The sequence below is a fragment of the Mustela lutreola genome, chromosome 15 (genome assembly GCF_030435805.1).
Source record: "Mustela lutreola isolate mMusLut2 chromosome 15, mMusLut2.pri, whole genome shotgun sequence".
Taxonomy (NCBI): domain Eukaryota; kingdom Metazoa; phylum Chordata; class Mammalia; order Carnivora; family Mustelidae; genus Mustela; species Mustela lutreola.
In genome coordinates, this window is record NC_081304.1 from 16,214,879 (window position 1) to 16,232,980 (window position 18,102).

Consider the following 18,102-nt stretch of genomic DNA (forward strand, 5'->3'; position numbering starts at 1 on the left):
AGCTGCCCAGTATTCCCAGCACCAGTTACCAAAGAGTCTGTCTTTTCACATTGTTTATTCTTGGCTGCTTTGTCATGAACAAATTGACCAAATGTGCAAGGGCTTATCTCTGCACTCTCTATTCTGTTTCATTGATCTACATGTCTGTTTTTATGCCAATAACATACAGTTTTTATTACTATAGCTTTGTAATAAAGTTTGAAATCAGAAAGCAGGATGGCTGCTTGTTCTTTCTCAAGACTGTTTTGGAACTTTAGGGTCTTCTGTGGTTCCACACAAGTTTAGGATTATGTGTTCTAGGTCTGTGAAAAATGCCGTTGGAATTTTGATAGGGATTACACTAAGTGTGCAGGTTTCTTTGGGTAGTATGGTCATTTTAACAATATTTGACTTTCCAATCCCTGAGCATGAAATATCTTTCCATTTGTTTATATCATCTTCGATTTCTTTTGTCAGTGTCTTATAGTTTTCAGTATACAGGTCTTTCACCTCCTTTGTTAAATATTTTATTCTTTTTGATGTAATTATAATGGGATAGTTTTTTCTTTTTTTAAAAAAGATTTTATTTATTTATTTGACAGAGAGAAATCACAAGTAGACAGAGAGGCAGACAGAGAGAGAGAGAGGGAAGCAGGCTCCCTGCTGAGCAGAGAGCCCGACGCAGGCCTCGATCCCAGGACCCTGAGATCATGACCTGAGCCGAAGGCAGCGGCTTAACCCACTAAGCCACCCAGGCACCCAATGGGATAATTTTCTTAATATTTTTTCTGATAGCTTATTAGTGAATAGAAATGCAACTGGTTTTTCTATATTGATTTCATATTCTACAACTTTACAAAACTTATTAGTTCTAAGTTTTTTTTTGATAGGGCCTTTAGGGTTTTCTGTATATAATATGTTATCTGCAAATAGGAAAGTTTTACTTCTTTTTTTTACAATTTGGATGCCTTTTATTTCTTTTTCTTATGTAACTGTCCTCAGTAGGACTTCCAATAATGTGAATAAAAGCTGAATAAAAGTGGTGAGAAAAATTATAGCATGGGGAATACAGTCATTAATACTGTAATACCATTTTGTGGTGACAGATGGTAACTACACTTATCATGGGGAGAACTGAGTATACACAGAATTGCTGAATCACTATGATGTACGCTTGAAACATACAATTTTGCATGTCAAATGCACTTCACTAAACAAAACAAAACAGGGACAAGAATGGGCAACCTTATTTTGTTCCTGATCTTATAAGAAAAGCTTTGTTTTTCACCATTGAGTATGATGTTAGTTGTGGCCTTCATTATGTTGATGTATGTTCTCTCTATACCCACTTTGTTGAGAGTTCTTATCATAAATGAATGTTATCTATCATAAATTCATATTTGGCAGTTTCTATCAATTTAAATACACACTTACCATATATCCCAGCAATCCTACTTCTTGGTATTCAGCTAAGAAAAATGAAAATATATGTACCCACAAAAAACCTGTATATAAATGTTTATAGAAGCTTCATTCATAACCACCAAAACCCAGAAATAATTCAATAGTCTATCAATTGCTAAATGGATAAACTGTACATTCATACAATGGAATAATATTCACCAATAAAATGAAACAAACCACATGCAAAATGTTGATGAACATAAAGTATCATATGCTATGTGAAAGGAGCCAGACTCAAATGAGGTTCATATGTTATGATTTCATTTATGTGACATTCTAGAAAAGACAAAACTTTAGTGTCAAAGAATACATCTGTGGCTACCAGGGATGAAGGTTCAGAGAGGGGATGGACTAGGCAAGGACACAAAGGAATGTCTGTGGTGATATATTCTATGTGCTATTTAGTAACGGTTACATGACACTGTTATCAAGAATTCAAAGAACTGTACACCTAAAATAGGTGGTTTTACTATACGTAAGTCACACTGTAATAAACATAAACTTGTCCTAAAATTGTGTAGTCAAGAAAGTGGCTGAGGATACATTAAAAACAAAGAAGGTAAGCATAAAATCCCCTTTGCTAGGTTTGTCAAAGTTTTAAAAATTATTTTCCAATCATTTATAATTTTCCAATAAATTTAGGTAAGGTATACCTAGCAAATAATCTCAGAGAATATTATATAATCCAGTAATTTTCTAGTATGATTAGGGTATACCTACAGTTCTGAGTTTAGGGAAAGCTTAGCAGTCTTTGCCAAATAATTTGGACAAAAATTATATAACCCAATATTGTATTGTTTTATCTTCATACTGTTTCTTACTTATCTATGCTCTCTCTAATCCTATGTTGTTTTAACATGAAAACCACTGCTTGCCCTTCCAGATATAGGCAGTAGAATCATATGAAGTAAAACTCACCTGTGTCTTTAGGAACTCTTAATGTATTGCAGAACTTAGTTAAAAATTCTTGAATGGTAATCTTGCCATTTTCTGCAATGCAAATAAAATTTGGCTGAAAGAGCTATTGCTTCTGAATTAATATACCAGAAGCTAAGAGTCAAATTATACTCAAAGTGAAAAGCCTGGGAATCAGCCTATACTATTCCTTCCTCCTTAACTTCTGCAAACATATGATTACCAATTTCTATTTATTTCAGGATACTTCTTGAATCTATCACTATGCTAGTTAATGTATGCACTATTACAACAGCATCGTTAAAACTAGCCACAATAACCAAACTATGGAAAAAACCTAGATGTCCATCAACAGATGAATAGATAAAGAAGATGTGGTATATATATATATACAATGGAATACTATGCAGCCATAAGGAGAAACGAAATCTTGCCATTTGCAACAACGTGGATGGAACTAGACGGTATCATGCTAACAAAATAAGTCAATCAGAGAAAGACAATTATCATATGATCTCTCTGATATGAGGAATTTGAGAGGCACATTAGGGGGTCATGGTAGGTAGGGAGGGGAAAAATGAAACAAGATGGGATTGGGAGGGAAACAAACCATAAGAGACTCTTAATCTCACAAAACAAACCAAACTGAAGGTTACTAGAGGGTTGAGGGAGTAGGGATAGGGTGGCTGGGTTATGGATATTGGGAAGGGTATGTGCTATGCTGAGTGGTGTGAAATGTGTAAGCCTGATGATTCACAGACCTGTACCCCTGGAGCAAATAATACATTATATGTTAATTTAAAAAAACCCTATGCCATTAGTCTCATTTCTCTACATTTATTTTCTGCAATCCAGCAAAAGAGGTCTTTCTCTTTAAAAAATCTGGTTACTCTTCTGAAGAAAACCCTTCTGTAGCTCTTACTTGACCTAAAACTATAAGAAAACAAAAACAAAAATCCAAAACAAAACAAAATTAAAAAAAAAAAAAAAAAAGAAAACCACATCGTGAGTAGGGTAAGAGGCTATAGAACAATATTCCTTACAAATGTGTTAAAGTTCAAGTAAAATACTGGAAAGTAGGACATAGCAGTATATACAGAATTTAATGTTCTAGATATGTTTAAGACATACATCCTCATGTAGAGCAATAGGTTTTCAAGAAGGAAAACCAGTTCTTAGAGGAGAAAAAAAAAATCTTAGCTATTACAATGGTTTGTGGTCACAGTACATCAGTAAATATTTATCTGTGACGTTAAATGTTCATAGGCTTGTGGGGTGAGGAAAAAGAACAAAAATGTCCAGAGTCCAGAAATAAACCCCTACATATACTCAACTAATATTGAACAATGGAGCCAAGAACATTCAATGGAAAAAGGATAGTTTCTTCAATAACCGGTATTGAAAAACTGGATAACTACATCCAGAAAAATGAAATCACTCCTCCATCTTATACCACTCACAAAAAAGTTACCTCAAAATGGATTAAAGACTTAAATGTAATATCTGATATTATAAATTTCCTGGAAGAAAACATAAGGAAGCAGCTTTCAGACACTGGTCTTGGCAATAATTTTTTCACACGACCCCAAATACAAACACAAAAGCAAAAACCAACAAGTGGGACTACATCCAACTTAAAGGCTTGTGTACAGAAAAAAAAATCAGCAAAATGAAAAGGCAACCTACGGAATGAGAGAAAATATTTGCAAACCATATATCTGGTAAAGGGTTAATATCCAAAATATATAATTCATACAGCTCAATAACAAACAGACAAGCAAACAAAATGATGGAAAAAATGGGCAGAGCAACTGAATAGAAATTTTTTCCAAAGAAGACATCCAAATGGCCAACAGGTACATGAAAAGTTGTTCAACATCACTAGTCATCAAGGAAATGGAAATCAAAACCACAATGAGATATCATTCACACTTGTTAGAATGGCTATCATCAAGAAGAGATCAAGGTTTGCATGGATGTGGAGAAAGGGAACCCTTATTCACTATTTGTGGCGATGGAAATTGATATAGCCACAATGGACAACGGTATGGAGGACTGCCCCAAAATTAAAAATAGATCTAACATATGATCCGTCAATCTCCCTTATGGGTATATATTCAAAGGAAATGAAAACAGGATCTTTAAGAGGAATCGACACTTCCACATATTTTGCAGCATTGTTCACAAAAGCCAAGATATGGAAATAACCTAAGTGTCCATCAACAGATGAATAAAGAGATGTGGTATGTATATACAGTGTAATAATATTTCAGCACGAGAAAGAAGGAAATTCTGCCATTTGCAATAAAATGGATGGATCTTCAAGGCTTTATGCTTAATAAGTCAGACAAAGACAAATACTGTATATATCACTAATATGTGGATGTAAAAAAGCCAATCTCATAGAAACAGAGTAGAATAGTAGTTAGCAGCAATTCCAGGGGAGCAGTGAGTTGGGGAGATATTGTTAAAAGGTGCAAATTTGCAGTTAGAAGATGAGTAGGTTCTGGAAATTTAATGCTGTGCTGACCTAAAACTGTATTATATACTCAAAAGTTGCTAAGAGACTAGACCTTAAATGTTCTCACCACAAAAAAAGAAATTACAGTCATGTGATGTGATAGAGGTGTTAGCGAACACCATAGTGATAACCATTTGCAATATATATGTATCAAATCAACACACTGTATATCCTAAACTTACACAATGTTCTATGTCCATTATATCTCAATTTTACAAAAAGGTAAAGAAAAATTCTGTGGAGACTGTGTGGAAAAAAAAAAAAAGCTCCAAATCACTTATACTGAGAATGAAAATGAAGATATTATTACTGATCACGCAGACATCAAAAAAGATAAAAAGTAGAGGTCAAGGGCAACTTTATCCAAAAAATTTGAAAAGTCACATGAAATGGATGAATTCCTATAAAAATACAGACTGCCAATATTAACAAGAAAATATGATATTTTCTTTGTAATTCCATATAATTTAAGAAATTAAATCAATAATCCTTAACTTTCCCGTAAATAAAACTGTTGGCTCATTAGGGTACACCTTTGAGTTCTACTTAACATTTGAGGAATCTCTTACAGAGAAGAGAAAAATAAAGACTACTGCTCCTCTCTTTTGAAAATGAGGCAAAGATAACATTCAACAATACCAATCATTAAAATAATGAAATTATTTTGTATGTTTATAAATATATGCTTCCCTGAGCCCCAAAACCATGTGCAATACCACCAGAGGTATTCCTGGATATCAGCAGTTCACCTTCCAACAGGTTGATACCTGGAAAAGGGCCTCAAGGACTCTGTTTTACTCTGTGCATGGCATTCTGATTGACTACTGCCCATGCCAGCCAAAGTAACCTCATCTCCCAAGTACCACCACCTACAGAGATAAAGTAGGACCTGATTTACCCCTCCATTTGGTTTCACAGGGCTCAGGCTTGGCACACCAGGGTAGCACTGGTGTTCCTCCGTCATCCCACTGCAGCTCCCACAGCATGCCTTCCATTGTTGTGTATCCCATCCATACATCTCCCACCCCCTCCAGTAGATGATGGCCTTTATAACACAGATGCATTCAAGCTACTAACCATGTTCAGGTTCATGTCTTAATACTTCATTAAGTAAAACATTAGCTGCATGAAAGTCATTGTTTATCAAAAATTCTTCAAGGTCAGAGGCATCAATTAGATCATTCTGGAGAATTTGGGTAGTAGCTAAGAGTAGCTGTGTAGCTGCAAAAAAGAAGAAAACAAATATTTCAACAGCAGAAATAAGAGTGTATTATCTACCTTCACTTAAGCTTGGACTGCATAAAAGAATTTTATTTTATTATTTGTTAAAGATTTTATTTATTTGGAAGAGAGAGACAGACAGTGTGTGTGTGTATATCAGAGAGCATGGGTGGGGGTGGGGGAGGGAGAGTGAGAAGAAAGCTCCCAGCTGAGCAGGGAGCACTACACAGGCTCCATCCTGGGACAACAGGATCATGATCTGAGCTGAAGGCAGATGCCCAACTGACTGAGCCTCCCAGATGCCCCAGAATAAAAGAATTTTACATGAAACTACTAGTATAGTTTTAAAAACCATTGTATATTATAATAGTTAGCAATTACTGAAAACTTACTAAGTGCTAGAGGCTGTTCTAAGTACTTCTACTTTACCTACTTAAACCTTATAATAATTCCAAGATGGGCATTACTATCCCTATTTTTAAGATGAAGAAATTGAGGTTAGTGAGACTAAGTGATTTACTAAGGAATAGATTGGTAGTAAGTGGCAGGACCAGGATTCAAGTCCAGGCACTGCAGTTCCAAAACCCATGCCCTTAACTAATGTACCTTTCAAGTTGACATGTTAAGTGGTCAACCTTTATGCCTTTGGCTACATAATACTTCATACGTGGCCCCTGAAATAACTATGAAGCATTACAAATTACAAAGAAGTTTACATCAAAATTTGCATTATTTCACTTAAGTCATGTTACAAAGACAAAACAGACAAGAAGCAGCAACAGCTGCTATTGCTGCTACAAGTCACGCTCTTTGTATTTATCTTACAGCCCCACAAATCCTGACAGCTTTGGTTGCTTTCCAATGCCTTCAAATGGTTGTGGTTGTTGATGCAGTTTAATTTAGTCCAAATTTTACTAGTTACTCTCAGCAGGAAGGTTGGTTTGATATAAGCTACTCCATCATTGCCCGAAACTAGAACCAGGTGGATGAAACTTACATGTAACTCTGATGCCCGGCTCTGGTGAAAGATTTCTGCCTAGGTTATCACTTTACCACAAAGCTATAGTAATCAAGACCATGTGGCTCTGGTATAAGAATAAATAAAAATCAATGGAATGGAATTGAGAGTTGAGAAATAAATCCATACACTTATGATCAATTGATCTTTGTGAAGAATGCCAAAATCCTTTAATGGGGAAAGAATAACTTTGTCAACAAATGACGCCGGGATGACTGGATAGCTGCATGCAAAAGAATCAACGTGGACCCCCATCTCCCTCCACGTGCAAACATTAACTCAAGTCAAAGATTCGAATTAAAAGGCTAAAACTAGAAAACTCTTAAAAGAAAACATCAGTATGAATCTTTAGGATCTTGGACTATCTTTAGATGTGACACCAAAAGAAGTGACAAAAGAAAATATAAATTGGATGGGGCGCCTGGGTGGCTCAGTGGGTTAAGCCGCTGCCTTCGGCTCAGGTCATGATCTCAGAGTCCTGGGATCGAGTCCCACATCGGGCTCTCTGCTCAGCAGGGAGCCTGCTTCCTCCTCTCTCTCTGCCTGCCTCTCTGCCTAACTTGTGATCTCTCTCTCTGTCAAATAAATAAATAAATAAATAAATTTTAAAAAAGAAAATATAAATTGGATTCCATCCAATTTAAAAACCTCTGTGCTTCAAAAGACACCAACAAGAAAGGGAAAAGACCCTTTAATAGGAGAAAAGATTTTCAAATCATGTATCTGATAAAGGTGTATAGTCCAGAATATATGAACTCTTATAACTTGACAAATAACCCAATTTTAAAATAAGCAAAGGATACACATCTCCAAAGAAGATATATAAATGGCCAATAAACACATGTAAAGATGTTAATAACTATTAAAGGGTACAGTGTTTCTTTTTGAGGCAATGAAAATGTCCCAAAATTAGAGTGTGATGGTTGCACAACTTTGTAAATACACCAAAACCCATTGAACTGTACACTTTAAAAGGATGGATTTGATGGTATGTGAATTATATCTCAATAAAAATGTACATGCAATAAATAATGCCATCAATTATAAAGGTGTTATAATTTTAGAGATATTAAAATGTGAAAAATAAAGGACATTTGGGGGTGCCTGGGTAGCTTAGTGGGTTAAAGCTTCTGCCTTCCGCTCAGGTCTTGATCCCAGGGTCCTGGGATCGAGCCCTGCATCAGGCTCTCTGTTCAGCAGGGAGCCTGCTTCCTCCTCTCTCTCTGCCTGCCTCTCTGCCTACCTGTGATCTCTGTCTGTCAAATAAATAAATAAAATCTTTAAAAAAAAAAAAAAAGGACATTTGTTTCACCAAAGCTTTTAGGAATACATTGTTGACAGGGGTGTCTACACCTGTGGAGATTTCTTTGGTAGGTGTCCCCTGTAGATGTGGGGTTAGGAAATGCTGCCAGTATTGAAATTTCAATACCTCCCTAATTTCAAGAAGGATGAAAGGAACTTCAGGGACAAAGACCAAGCAATAGTCTTTACACTGCAGGGGCAAAGTTAGGCAACAGAGATGATATGGCAATAAGAATGATATGGGGATCAATGCCATGAAGATTTAGAGAAACTGATTAGTTGAAGATTTCCGTAAATAAAATAGATGGGCAATCCAGCTGAGGAGACCTGAAAACTGCAGAGGCCTAACCTGAGATGACAAAACAGAGAGTAGTGATGCCTCACCTGATTTCCAGACCAGATTTCCTTCATAGATCCAGTACCCCTTGAATGAAGAAAAAGTTACCTCCTCTTGAGGAAGGACTTTGTAAGAACAGCAAAGGTGTTTCCTATGTATCTTCTTCAACCCTGTTTTCTTTTCCCTCCATTATAACTTTTTCCCATTTTCCTCACTTGTCTTTTACATTCTTATATTATTTATATAAGTGCCTTAAATCCTTTTTAAAACTATAGAGATTATAGAGTAAACACATGAAATCTGGATATTGATTTTTTAATATCATTTCATATCTTTATTTTACAGTCATTTGTCTTTGAACTAGTAGTATTCACTTACCTGTGGACTCTTTGAAAGACGGACTTTCTTTAATTCTTTCAAAGAAATCTTTTAAATTCACTTCATTATTATCTGTAAAGTCAAAATCAAGCATGCTGACATTAAAAACCTGATACTGTGAATTTCTACATAAAGGTTTCTATTTACAATACTTAAAATTCCGTTTTACCTTATTTTCTATCTCAAATGACTGAAACTATTGCAAAATAACTTTTCATACTTTTAGGAACCATCTATTGAACAGTTAATGATCTTAACAGCTTATTTTCTTGAGTTCTATATGTTGGCTAATTAAACATAATTTTAAAAAAAAGAGAGAAAAAAGAACTTACATAATGTTCAGTTCCTTATACAGACTAAGGATCCTTTTATGATGCTTTACATTTATTAACCAAAATCTTCACAATAATTCTATAACATGGGTATACTTGATATGACTATCTTTAAAAGATGAAAGCCAAGAGAAATTAAATAAGTTGTCTAGGTCACAAAAGCCAGAAAGTGCTAGAGGATGTGGTATTTGAACTAAGATAGTCTCAGGCCAGAGGTCACAAAGTTAACTATTAGGACACACACAGACACACGCGTGCGCACGCGCGCGCACACACACACACACACTTGAAGAAAGACGCAATAATGCTACCATAAGAGAAAATATAGAGTTATCAACTACATTAAGGATACTTTAACATAAAATAGCTAGCTGGATAGCACAAAAACTATCACACCACAAATCCCTAGGATACTGTATGAAATACAATATTCTATAAATGCATTACTAAGATATATGAACAGGAAATAATAAGTTAAGTGGACACATAGATCAAGAGTAGAAAACATGCTGGAGAGAGGGGGGTTGGGAGAAGGGGGGTGTGGTTATGGACACTGGGGAGGGTATGTGCTTTGGTGAGTGCTGTGAAGTATGTAAACCTGGCGATTCACAGACCTGTACCCCTGGGGATAAAAATATATTATATGTTTATAAAAAATTAAAAATTAAAAATTAAAAAAAAAGAGTAGAAAACAGTGAGTACTGAGGCTATAACTATTTGGGGATACGTATCAGATCCCAAAGTGACAAGGTGCTTGATTTAAATACTCATGCATATTCATAAAAGAAAATTTGGGTCCATGCTACTTGGAGAGGTTGAATTTAGATACCAAATAAAACTTGGATGCTTAGGGACACCAGGGTGGCTCAGTTGGTTGAGTGGCTGCCTTCGGCTCAGGTCATGATCCCACAGTCCTGGGATCGAGTCCCACATCGGGCTCCTTGCTTGGTGGGGAGCCTGCTTCTCCCTCTGCCTCTGCCTGCCACTCTGTCTGATCCTGGGATCGAGTCCCACATCGGGATCCTTGGTTGGTGGGGAGCCTGCTTCTCCCTCTGCCTCTGCCTGCCACTCTGTCTGCCTGTGCTCGCTCTCGCTTCTCTATGACAAATAAATAAAATCTTAAAAAAAAAAAAATTGGATGCTTAAATCCCTATAAAAATCCCATCCATTTTTTTCAAAGAAATGGAACAAATAATCCTAAAATTTATATGGAACCAGAAAATACCTCAAATAGCCAAAGGAATATTGAAAAAGAAAGCCAGAGTTGGTGGCATCACAATTCCGGACTTCAAGCTCTATTACAAAGCTGTCATCATCAAGACAGCATGGTACTGGCACAAAAACAGACACATAGATCAATGGAACAGAAGAGAGAGCCCAGAAATAGACCCTCGACTCTATGGTCAACTAATCTTTGACAAAGCAGGAAAGAATGTCCAATGGAAAAAAAACAGCTTCTTCAATAAATGGTGTTGGAAGGGAGCTGGGGGAAATTGGAAGGCGAGGTGAACCATGAGAGACTATGGACTCTGAAAAACAATCTGAGGGGTTTGAAGCGGCAGGGGATGGGAGGCTGGGGGAACAAGGTGGTGGGTATTAGAGAAGGCACGCATTCCACGGGGTGTGGTGCAAAAATAATGAATACTGTTATGCTGAAAATAAAAAAAATTATACTTAAAAAAATGGTATTGGGAAAATTGGACAGCCACATGCAGAAAAATGAAATTGGACCATTTCCTTACACCACACACAAAAATAGACTCAAAATGGATGAAGGACCTCAATGTGAGAAAGGAATCCATCAAAATCCTTGAGGAGAACACAGGCAGCAACCTCTTCCACCTCAGCCACAGCAACTTCTTCCTAGGAACATTGCCAAGGTAAGGGAAGCAAGGGCAAAATGAACTATTGGGACTTAATCAAGATCAAAAGCTTTTGCACAGCAAAGGAAACAGTTAACAAAATCAAAAGACAACTGACAGAATGGGAGAAGATATTTGCAAATGACATATCAGATAAGGGGCTAGTGTCCAAAATCTATAAAGAACTTAGCAAACTCAACAACCAAAGAACAAATAATCCAATCAAGAAATGGGCAGAAGACATGAACAGACATTTCTACAAAGAAGACATCCAGATGGCCAACAGACACATGAAAAAGTGCTCCACATCACTCGGCATCAGGGAAATACAAATCAAAACCACAATGAAGTACCACCTCACACCAGTCAGAAAGTCAGAATGGCTAAAATTAACAAGTCAGGAATGCTGGCGAGGATGCGGAGAAAGGAGAACCCTCCGACACTGTTGGTGGAAATGCAACCTGCTTCAACCACTCTGGAAAACAGCATGGGGGTTCCTCAAAAAGTTAAAAATAGAGCTACCCTATGACCCAGCAATTGCACTACTGGGTATTTACCCTAAAGATACAAATGTAGTGATCCGAAGGGGCACGTCCACCCGAATGTTTATAGCAGCAATGTCCACAATAGCTAAACTATGGAAAAAACCTAGATGTCTATCAACAGATGAATGGATAAAGAACATGTGGTGTATATATATATACAATGGAAAACTATGCAGCCATCAAAAGAAATGAAATCTTGCCATTTGTGACGACATGGACAGAACTAGACAGAGAAAGACAACTATCATATGATCTCCCTGATATGAGAAGTGGAGATGCATTGTGGGGGGTTTGAAGAGTAGGAAAAGAATAAATGAAACAAGATGGGATTGGGAGGGAGACAAACCATAAGAGACTCTTAATCTCACAAAACAAACTGAGGGGGGCCAGGGGGAGGGGGGTAAGGAGAGGGTGGTGGGGTTATGGACATTGGGGAGGGTATGTGCTATGGTGAGAGCTGTGAAGTGTGTAAACCTGGCAATTCACAGACCTGTACCCCTGGGGCTAATAATACATTATATGTTTATTTAAAAGATATAGAAAATTTAAAAAAAAAAAAACCTTGGATGCTTAAAGAAGCTCAATCCAGTGAAAGGGAGATTAAAACACTGTATTCACTGGCCCAAGTAAACAACAAGGAGACCTAAATCTTCTAATTCTGAAAGGCAGTGGGGAAAAAAATCTCCTGTGAAGGATCTCCTGAATCTCATGTGGGTTTGGAGTCTAAATTGATACTGCTCTCATGGTATGAGAAACCCCAGGTCAAAACATATAAATTGATTGAGGTCAATAAAAATCTAGAGTACCTGGCAAAGGCAATAACCAAACCAAGCTCAGGAGTACTCTTAAACCCACACTCATCAGATTCCCATAGAAAAAACAAGCTGGTTAAGATAAACCCCAAATAAAAAGCCACCTAAAACCATTTTAACTTACCAGCTCTAAATTGAAGTGTTCCCACATGATTTGACGCTTAAGAGTGAATGTATATAGGAAAGAAGATCAAGTATATACTACAAGAAGTTAAAAATGGAAACCACAGATAAATATATTCTCACTTAGAAACAATGACCAAAACTCAATAACTGTTCTTCTAAAATGTAGTGAAATTTGGGGTATTTCTTTTGGTTAAAAAAACAGAATGAGTCAAGTACTATAGAAGGACAGATGAAGGTGATCTTCTCTGAAGAAAGACTGTATATCAAAATGAAGCTGCTGGTGTCATGTCTTTGTTTTATTACAATGGAATTTTCCCACCCATGCTTTTAAGAAATGAATAGTAATTACTAAATAAGCATATATACCTAGATAAGTGTGAATAGAAAGATATGGTCAATAAATATTTAAATTAGCAGACTATTTTGGCTCTAATTTGTATCAGCCTAAGTCTCCAGTGTGACTGTCCTTAGCATTTTACCCACATATATATGCTCTAAGACTGTATCTCATTAACAGGGAAAAATGAAAAGGACCTCACACCAAAATAATCCTCACCATTGATGTCGCAACGCTGGAGGGCTTCACTGATGTCCTCCTCAGTCAAACTGACATTCAAACTTTCCAGGGCATGCTCCAAGCTAGGTATATCAATCTTGCCATTATCAACACTGGACAAGATATAAATAGCTTCTTCAATCTCTACAAAGATAAATAAATATATGTAAGATAATATGTTCGAAAAAGTGCAAAATAGCTTGTCCAAAGTCCATTATAGATGAATTCTCGAATTAAGCATATATATTTAACTAAAAAAAAAAAAAAAAGCAAAATATTTTCCAACAACCCACTTATTTCAAGCAGCATTTAAAACCAAAAAATTACATGCCAAAGAGAATATGAGTTATCTGAATCCATTAACCCACTAAATACTGAATGAGCTGTAAGCTTTTCTTAAATAATAGTTAAATCCCTTACATGTAGATATAGATTTCTATCAACTGATAAAGTAAACAAAAAAGGCTAAAATTTGAGATTAAATCTCTTGATCCCCAGGGCCACCACTAGTCTCTATTGTGCTTTTGTGTGATTGAGAAAGGGTCCCCTTTGTATGTATCTATTACAAAGAAGCACACCTTGCTCTGGGCAGCTGAAATCTAGCACTGGTGGTCCAAGTCTGAAGAGCATAGTGAAATATGGAGTGTGTTTCAGTCTCTGCTTGTACCCTACCTCCAGGCATCTTTGCGCAAGGCAAAACCCATACAACCAAATGGAGTAGTCCTGTTGATACCACACCAATTTAAAATATAAAACATCATTATTGGGTGTTTCAATTTTTCATCAATACCATTTCCCACTCTCTTAATCCCAAAATGAAGTCATCGTGCATGTTTCCACAGTCTGAAAATTATTGTGTTATACCAACAGATCTAAACCTTCACCTGGAAAGAAAACATAATACCATTTAAGACTTTTATTCATTGTACTAATAATTTTTTTGCAGCTACCAAGACCAATAATGAAAATTTCAGCCCTTTCATCAAAGAGTTTTCCCGTAAAAAAGTTTCCTGTGAATTCCCAGAAAACAAAGACTGAATCTGTCATGTCTATAAATAAAATGGTAATACATGATACAGTTGGTATGATGAGAAAAATATGCACAAGATATTATGAAAGCACTGAGACAGTTCACCTAACCTACAACTCTGAAAAGTCTTATGTGACATTTGAGATGAGTTTAGGGTAAAAAAATTTGAGTTTATCTGACAGGAAATGTATAGAAAGGAAACAGCACATACAAAGATATGGAACCAAAAGCAAATAGAGCGAGCCAGTTTAAATTGTAATAAGTAGTATGGCTACAGAATAAATACAAATGCAGAAGTGATGAGAGAGGAGACTAATGAGATAATAAAGTTTTATTGTCATTGATTCATTCCATAAATATTTATAATTATATGAGTTGATAACATAAAAGATTTAGAAAAATACCTAACATAGTAAATATTGTATAATATTAATTTTTTTTTTAACTGGGTATGGTGTCCAGATCGATTCTCTGCCCTTGGACATCTCACAGCCTGGTTTATTTTTTTTTTTTTAAGATTTTATTTATTTATTTGACAGACAGAGATCACAAGTAGGCAGAGAAGCAGGCAGAGAGAGAGGAGGAAGCAGGATCCCTGCTGAGCAGACAGCCCAATGCAGGGCTCGATCCCAGGACCCTGGGATCATGACTTGAGCTGAAGGCAGAGGTTTTAACCCACTGAGCCACCCAGGTGCCCCAATATTAATTATTTTTTAAGACTTTATTTATTTATTTAACAGAGGGAGAGAAATCACAAGTAGGCAGAGAAGCAGGCAGAGAGAGAGGGGGAAGCAGGCTCCCCGCTGAGCAGAGAGCCCGATGTGGGGCTCAATCCCCAGACCCTGGGATCATGACCTGAGCCGAAGGCAGAGGCTTTAACCCATTGAGCCACCCAGGTGCCCCATATAATATTAATTATTAATAGTAGCTACTCCTAAAAGCCTGCTGAAAGCCAGGGTGGTGCCAGGATCTAGAGAAACAATACTAGGATATGAAGCAAAGTAGAGATGTAGTCCTTGGTCCAATGACTCTTCTAGGCATGTAAGAAAAAGAATCATTAATCAAATAATTAAAACGATGACTGGAAAATAGTCATATTTTAACATGGGCAGATGACTCTGAAGAAAACATTACAAATGGCCAACAGACACAAGAAAAGATATTCAACATCACTAATCTCAGGGGAATGCAAATCAAAATCACAATGAGGTATCTATCACCTTACATCTGTCAGAATGGCTAGAATCAAAAACATAAGAAATAACAGGTGTTGGCAGGGATGTGGGGAAAAAGGAGCCCTTGTGTACTGTTGGTGGAATGTAAATTGGTAAAGCCACTAAGGAAAATAATATGGAGATTCCTCAAAAAATTAAAAATAGTAATACCATATGACCCAATAATTTCACAATGGGTATTTACCCAAAGAAGACAAAAACACTAATTCAAAAAGGTATATGCACTCCTATGTGTATTACAGTATTACTTACAAAAGCCAAGATATGAAAGTATCTCAAGTAGGTGAATGAATAAAGATGTGGTATATTTATGGAATATGACACAGCCATGGAAAAAGATGAGACTTTTTTTTTTTTTTTTTTTTGCCGTTTTGCCAACATGGATGGACCTAAGGGCATTATGCTAAGGAAATATGTCAGACTGAGAAAAACAAATACCATGTAATTGTACTCATCTGTCGAATCTAAAAAACAAAACAAATTAAAAAACAAAAAGTACAGAGAGTGCGCCCGAGTGATTCAGTTGGTTAAGTGTCTGCCTTCAGCTCAGGTCATGATCCCAGGGTCTTGGGATTAAGTTCCCTCTCCCTCTGCTGTTCCCCCTGCTTGTGATCTCTCTCTCTCTGTGTCAAATAAATAAATAAAATCTTAAAAAAAAAAAAGGCAGAATCGTCCTATAAATACAGAGAACAAACTGATGGGTGCCCAGAGAAAAGGTCGGTAGGAGGATGGGCAAAATGGGTGAAGGGGAATGGGAGAGACAGGCTTCCAGCTATGTAATGAATATGTCATGGCATAGTGTAGGGAATATAGTCAATGATATTGTAACCACGTTGTATGGTGACTGATGGTAGTTACATTTGTGGTGAGCATGGCATAATGTATAGAGAAGCTGAATTACTATGTTGTACATGTGAAGCAAATTAACATTGTATGTTCACTACACTCAGAATTTTTCATTAAAAATTGTATTATTTTGATCCTAATGAATTAAGATGATTTAAGTTATTTAATACTTTTGTTACTTTATTTTTTTCTAAGTAAGCTCTATACTCAATAAGGGTCTTGAATTCCTAACCCGGAGATCAAGAGTCATATGCTCTACTGACTGAGCCAGGCAGATGCCCTTAATTTTTGTTACTTCATAAGGTAAAATATACTGAGTGTTTCTAGTATCATTTAAAAAATATGAATGAGTACTTACAATATGAAACAAATGCCATGAATGAGACATGGTTTAATGAAAGCATATTAACAAAGGAAGTCGACCTAGACTAGCAGATAACGATTGGCTCCCCTAGAGGAATCTGACATGCATCTGAAAGATGAGTAAACTTGAACTAGGCAAAGAGGGTTGGGGAAAAATATTCCAGGGAATAAAATATGCAAAAGCTTTGTGATGGGAGGAAAAGAGAGATCTAAGAAAATGAAAGAAAGGCAATGTATTTGAAAGTATAGAAAACAAGGATAATGGTACAAGATTGTGTTAGAGGACTAGGACATATAGGATGGATTTTGATCTTTAACAGCAATGGAAAATGTTTAAAGAGTTATAAATAGGGAGATCTAGGATATGTAATATCTAGTAGATCTAGTAATCTGACATAATCAGATTACTTTTTTGAAAAAAATATTACTCTGGCTGGAGTGGGGAAAATGGACTAGGAATCCATTGGCACCTGGCAATGATTCCTAAAGAGTAACTCTTTTATAGGGAATGTTTTCTTATACACATATAAAGTTCTTACCATCTGCTTTTGGTAGTCTCAGATTTGAAGACAAAGCCTCTTTCTTAAAATCTGCAAATTTACAGAGATTATGCCATAAGGAACAGCATCCTGATTTTATCCAGTTTGAAAGAAAGCCTAGACTAAATACTTCATCTCTCAGTAACATTTCCCATTGACCATTCCCTTCCTCTCAAAATCATCCACTGGCTTCCAAAATATTTTTTCTATTCATCCTCCTCTTACTTCTTTGAGCCCATGGATTTGTCAACCTCCACCAAGCTCCTTAAAAGTGACTGAGATTCTAATGTCATAAATGTTTCCTTTCTCCCAAATGGGCAGGTTCATCTCCAGGCCCATATATTCAATAAAATGTTTATTAGTCTGGATTGTCCTTCTCTAGTTCTGCTTGCTTACCTATCTATCTAATCATGGAGCTTCTCCTAAGGACAAGCTGCTGTTGTTACACCCTACATTCTATACACTTTCTACAAAACTGCAAATTGCTACAGAGATCTCTTTGAGGGACAAGTGATAGAAATAAAATATGTCCATCTGCATAGATAAACCATATTACAACTAGAGAGACATTTAGAATAACCCACAACTAGTCCAGATATTACCTTAAAACAAAAGGAGGTTAGAATAAAAACACATTATATTTACCTTAATTTGTTTACTTGTTCTAAGCAAGATTTTAAAAAAAAAACTAAGCTATTAAAAAGTACTTTAAAAAATAGTA

At 36.3% G+C, this 18,102-nt stretch overlaps 1 protein-coding gene across 1 annotated transcript in view; it reads right to left on the bottom strand.

The window, feature by feature from the left end:
• EFCAB13 (EF-hand calcium binding domain 13) overlaps nucleotides 1-18,102 on the bottom strand; it is a 132,299-nt gene that overhangs the window by 20,492 nt on the left and 93,705 nt on the right. Inside the window, exons 21-25 of the mRNA XM_059149515.1 lie at nucleotides 17,382-17,432; nucleotides 13,369-13,512; nucleotides 9,136-9,207; nucleotides 5,957-6,100; nucleotides 2,362-2,433 (exon numbers count right to left, since the gene is read on the bottom strand). Of these exons, the coding sequence (XP_059005498.1) occupies nucleotides 2,362-2,433; nucleotides 5,957-6,100; nucleotides 9,136-9,207; nucleotides 13,369-13,512; nucleotides 17,382-17,432 (483 nt within the window). The remainder of the gene's footprint in view (nucleotides 1-2,361; nucleotides 2,434-5,956; nucleotides 6,101-9,135; nucleotides 9,208-13,368; nucleotides 13,513-17,381; nucleotides 17,433-18,102) is intronic.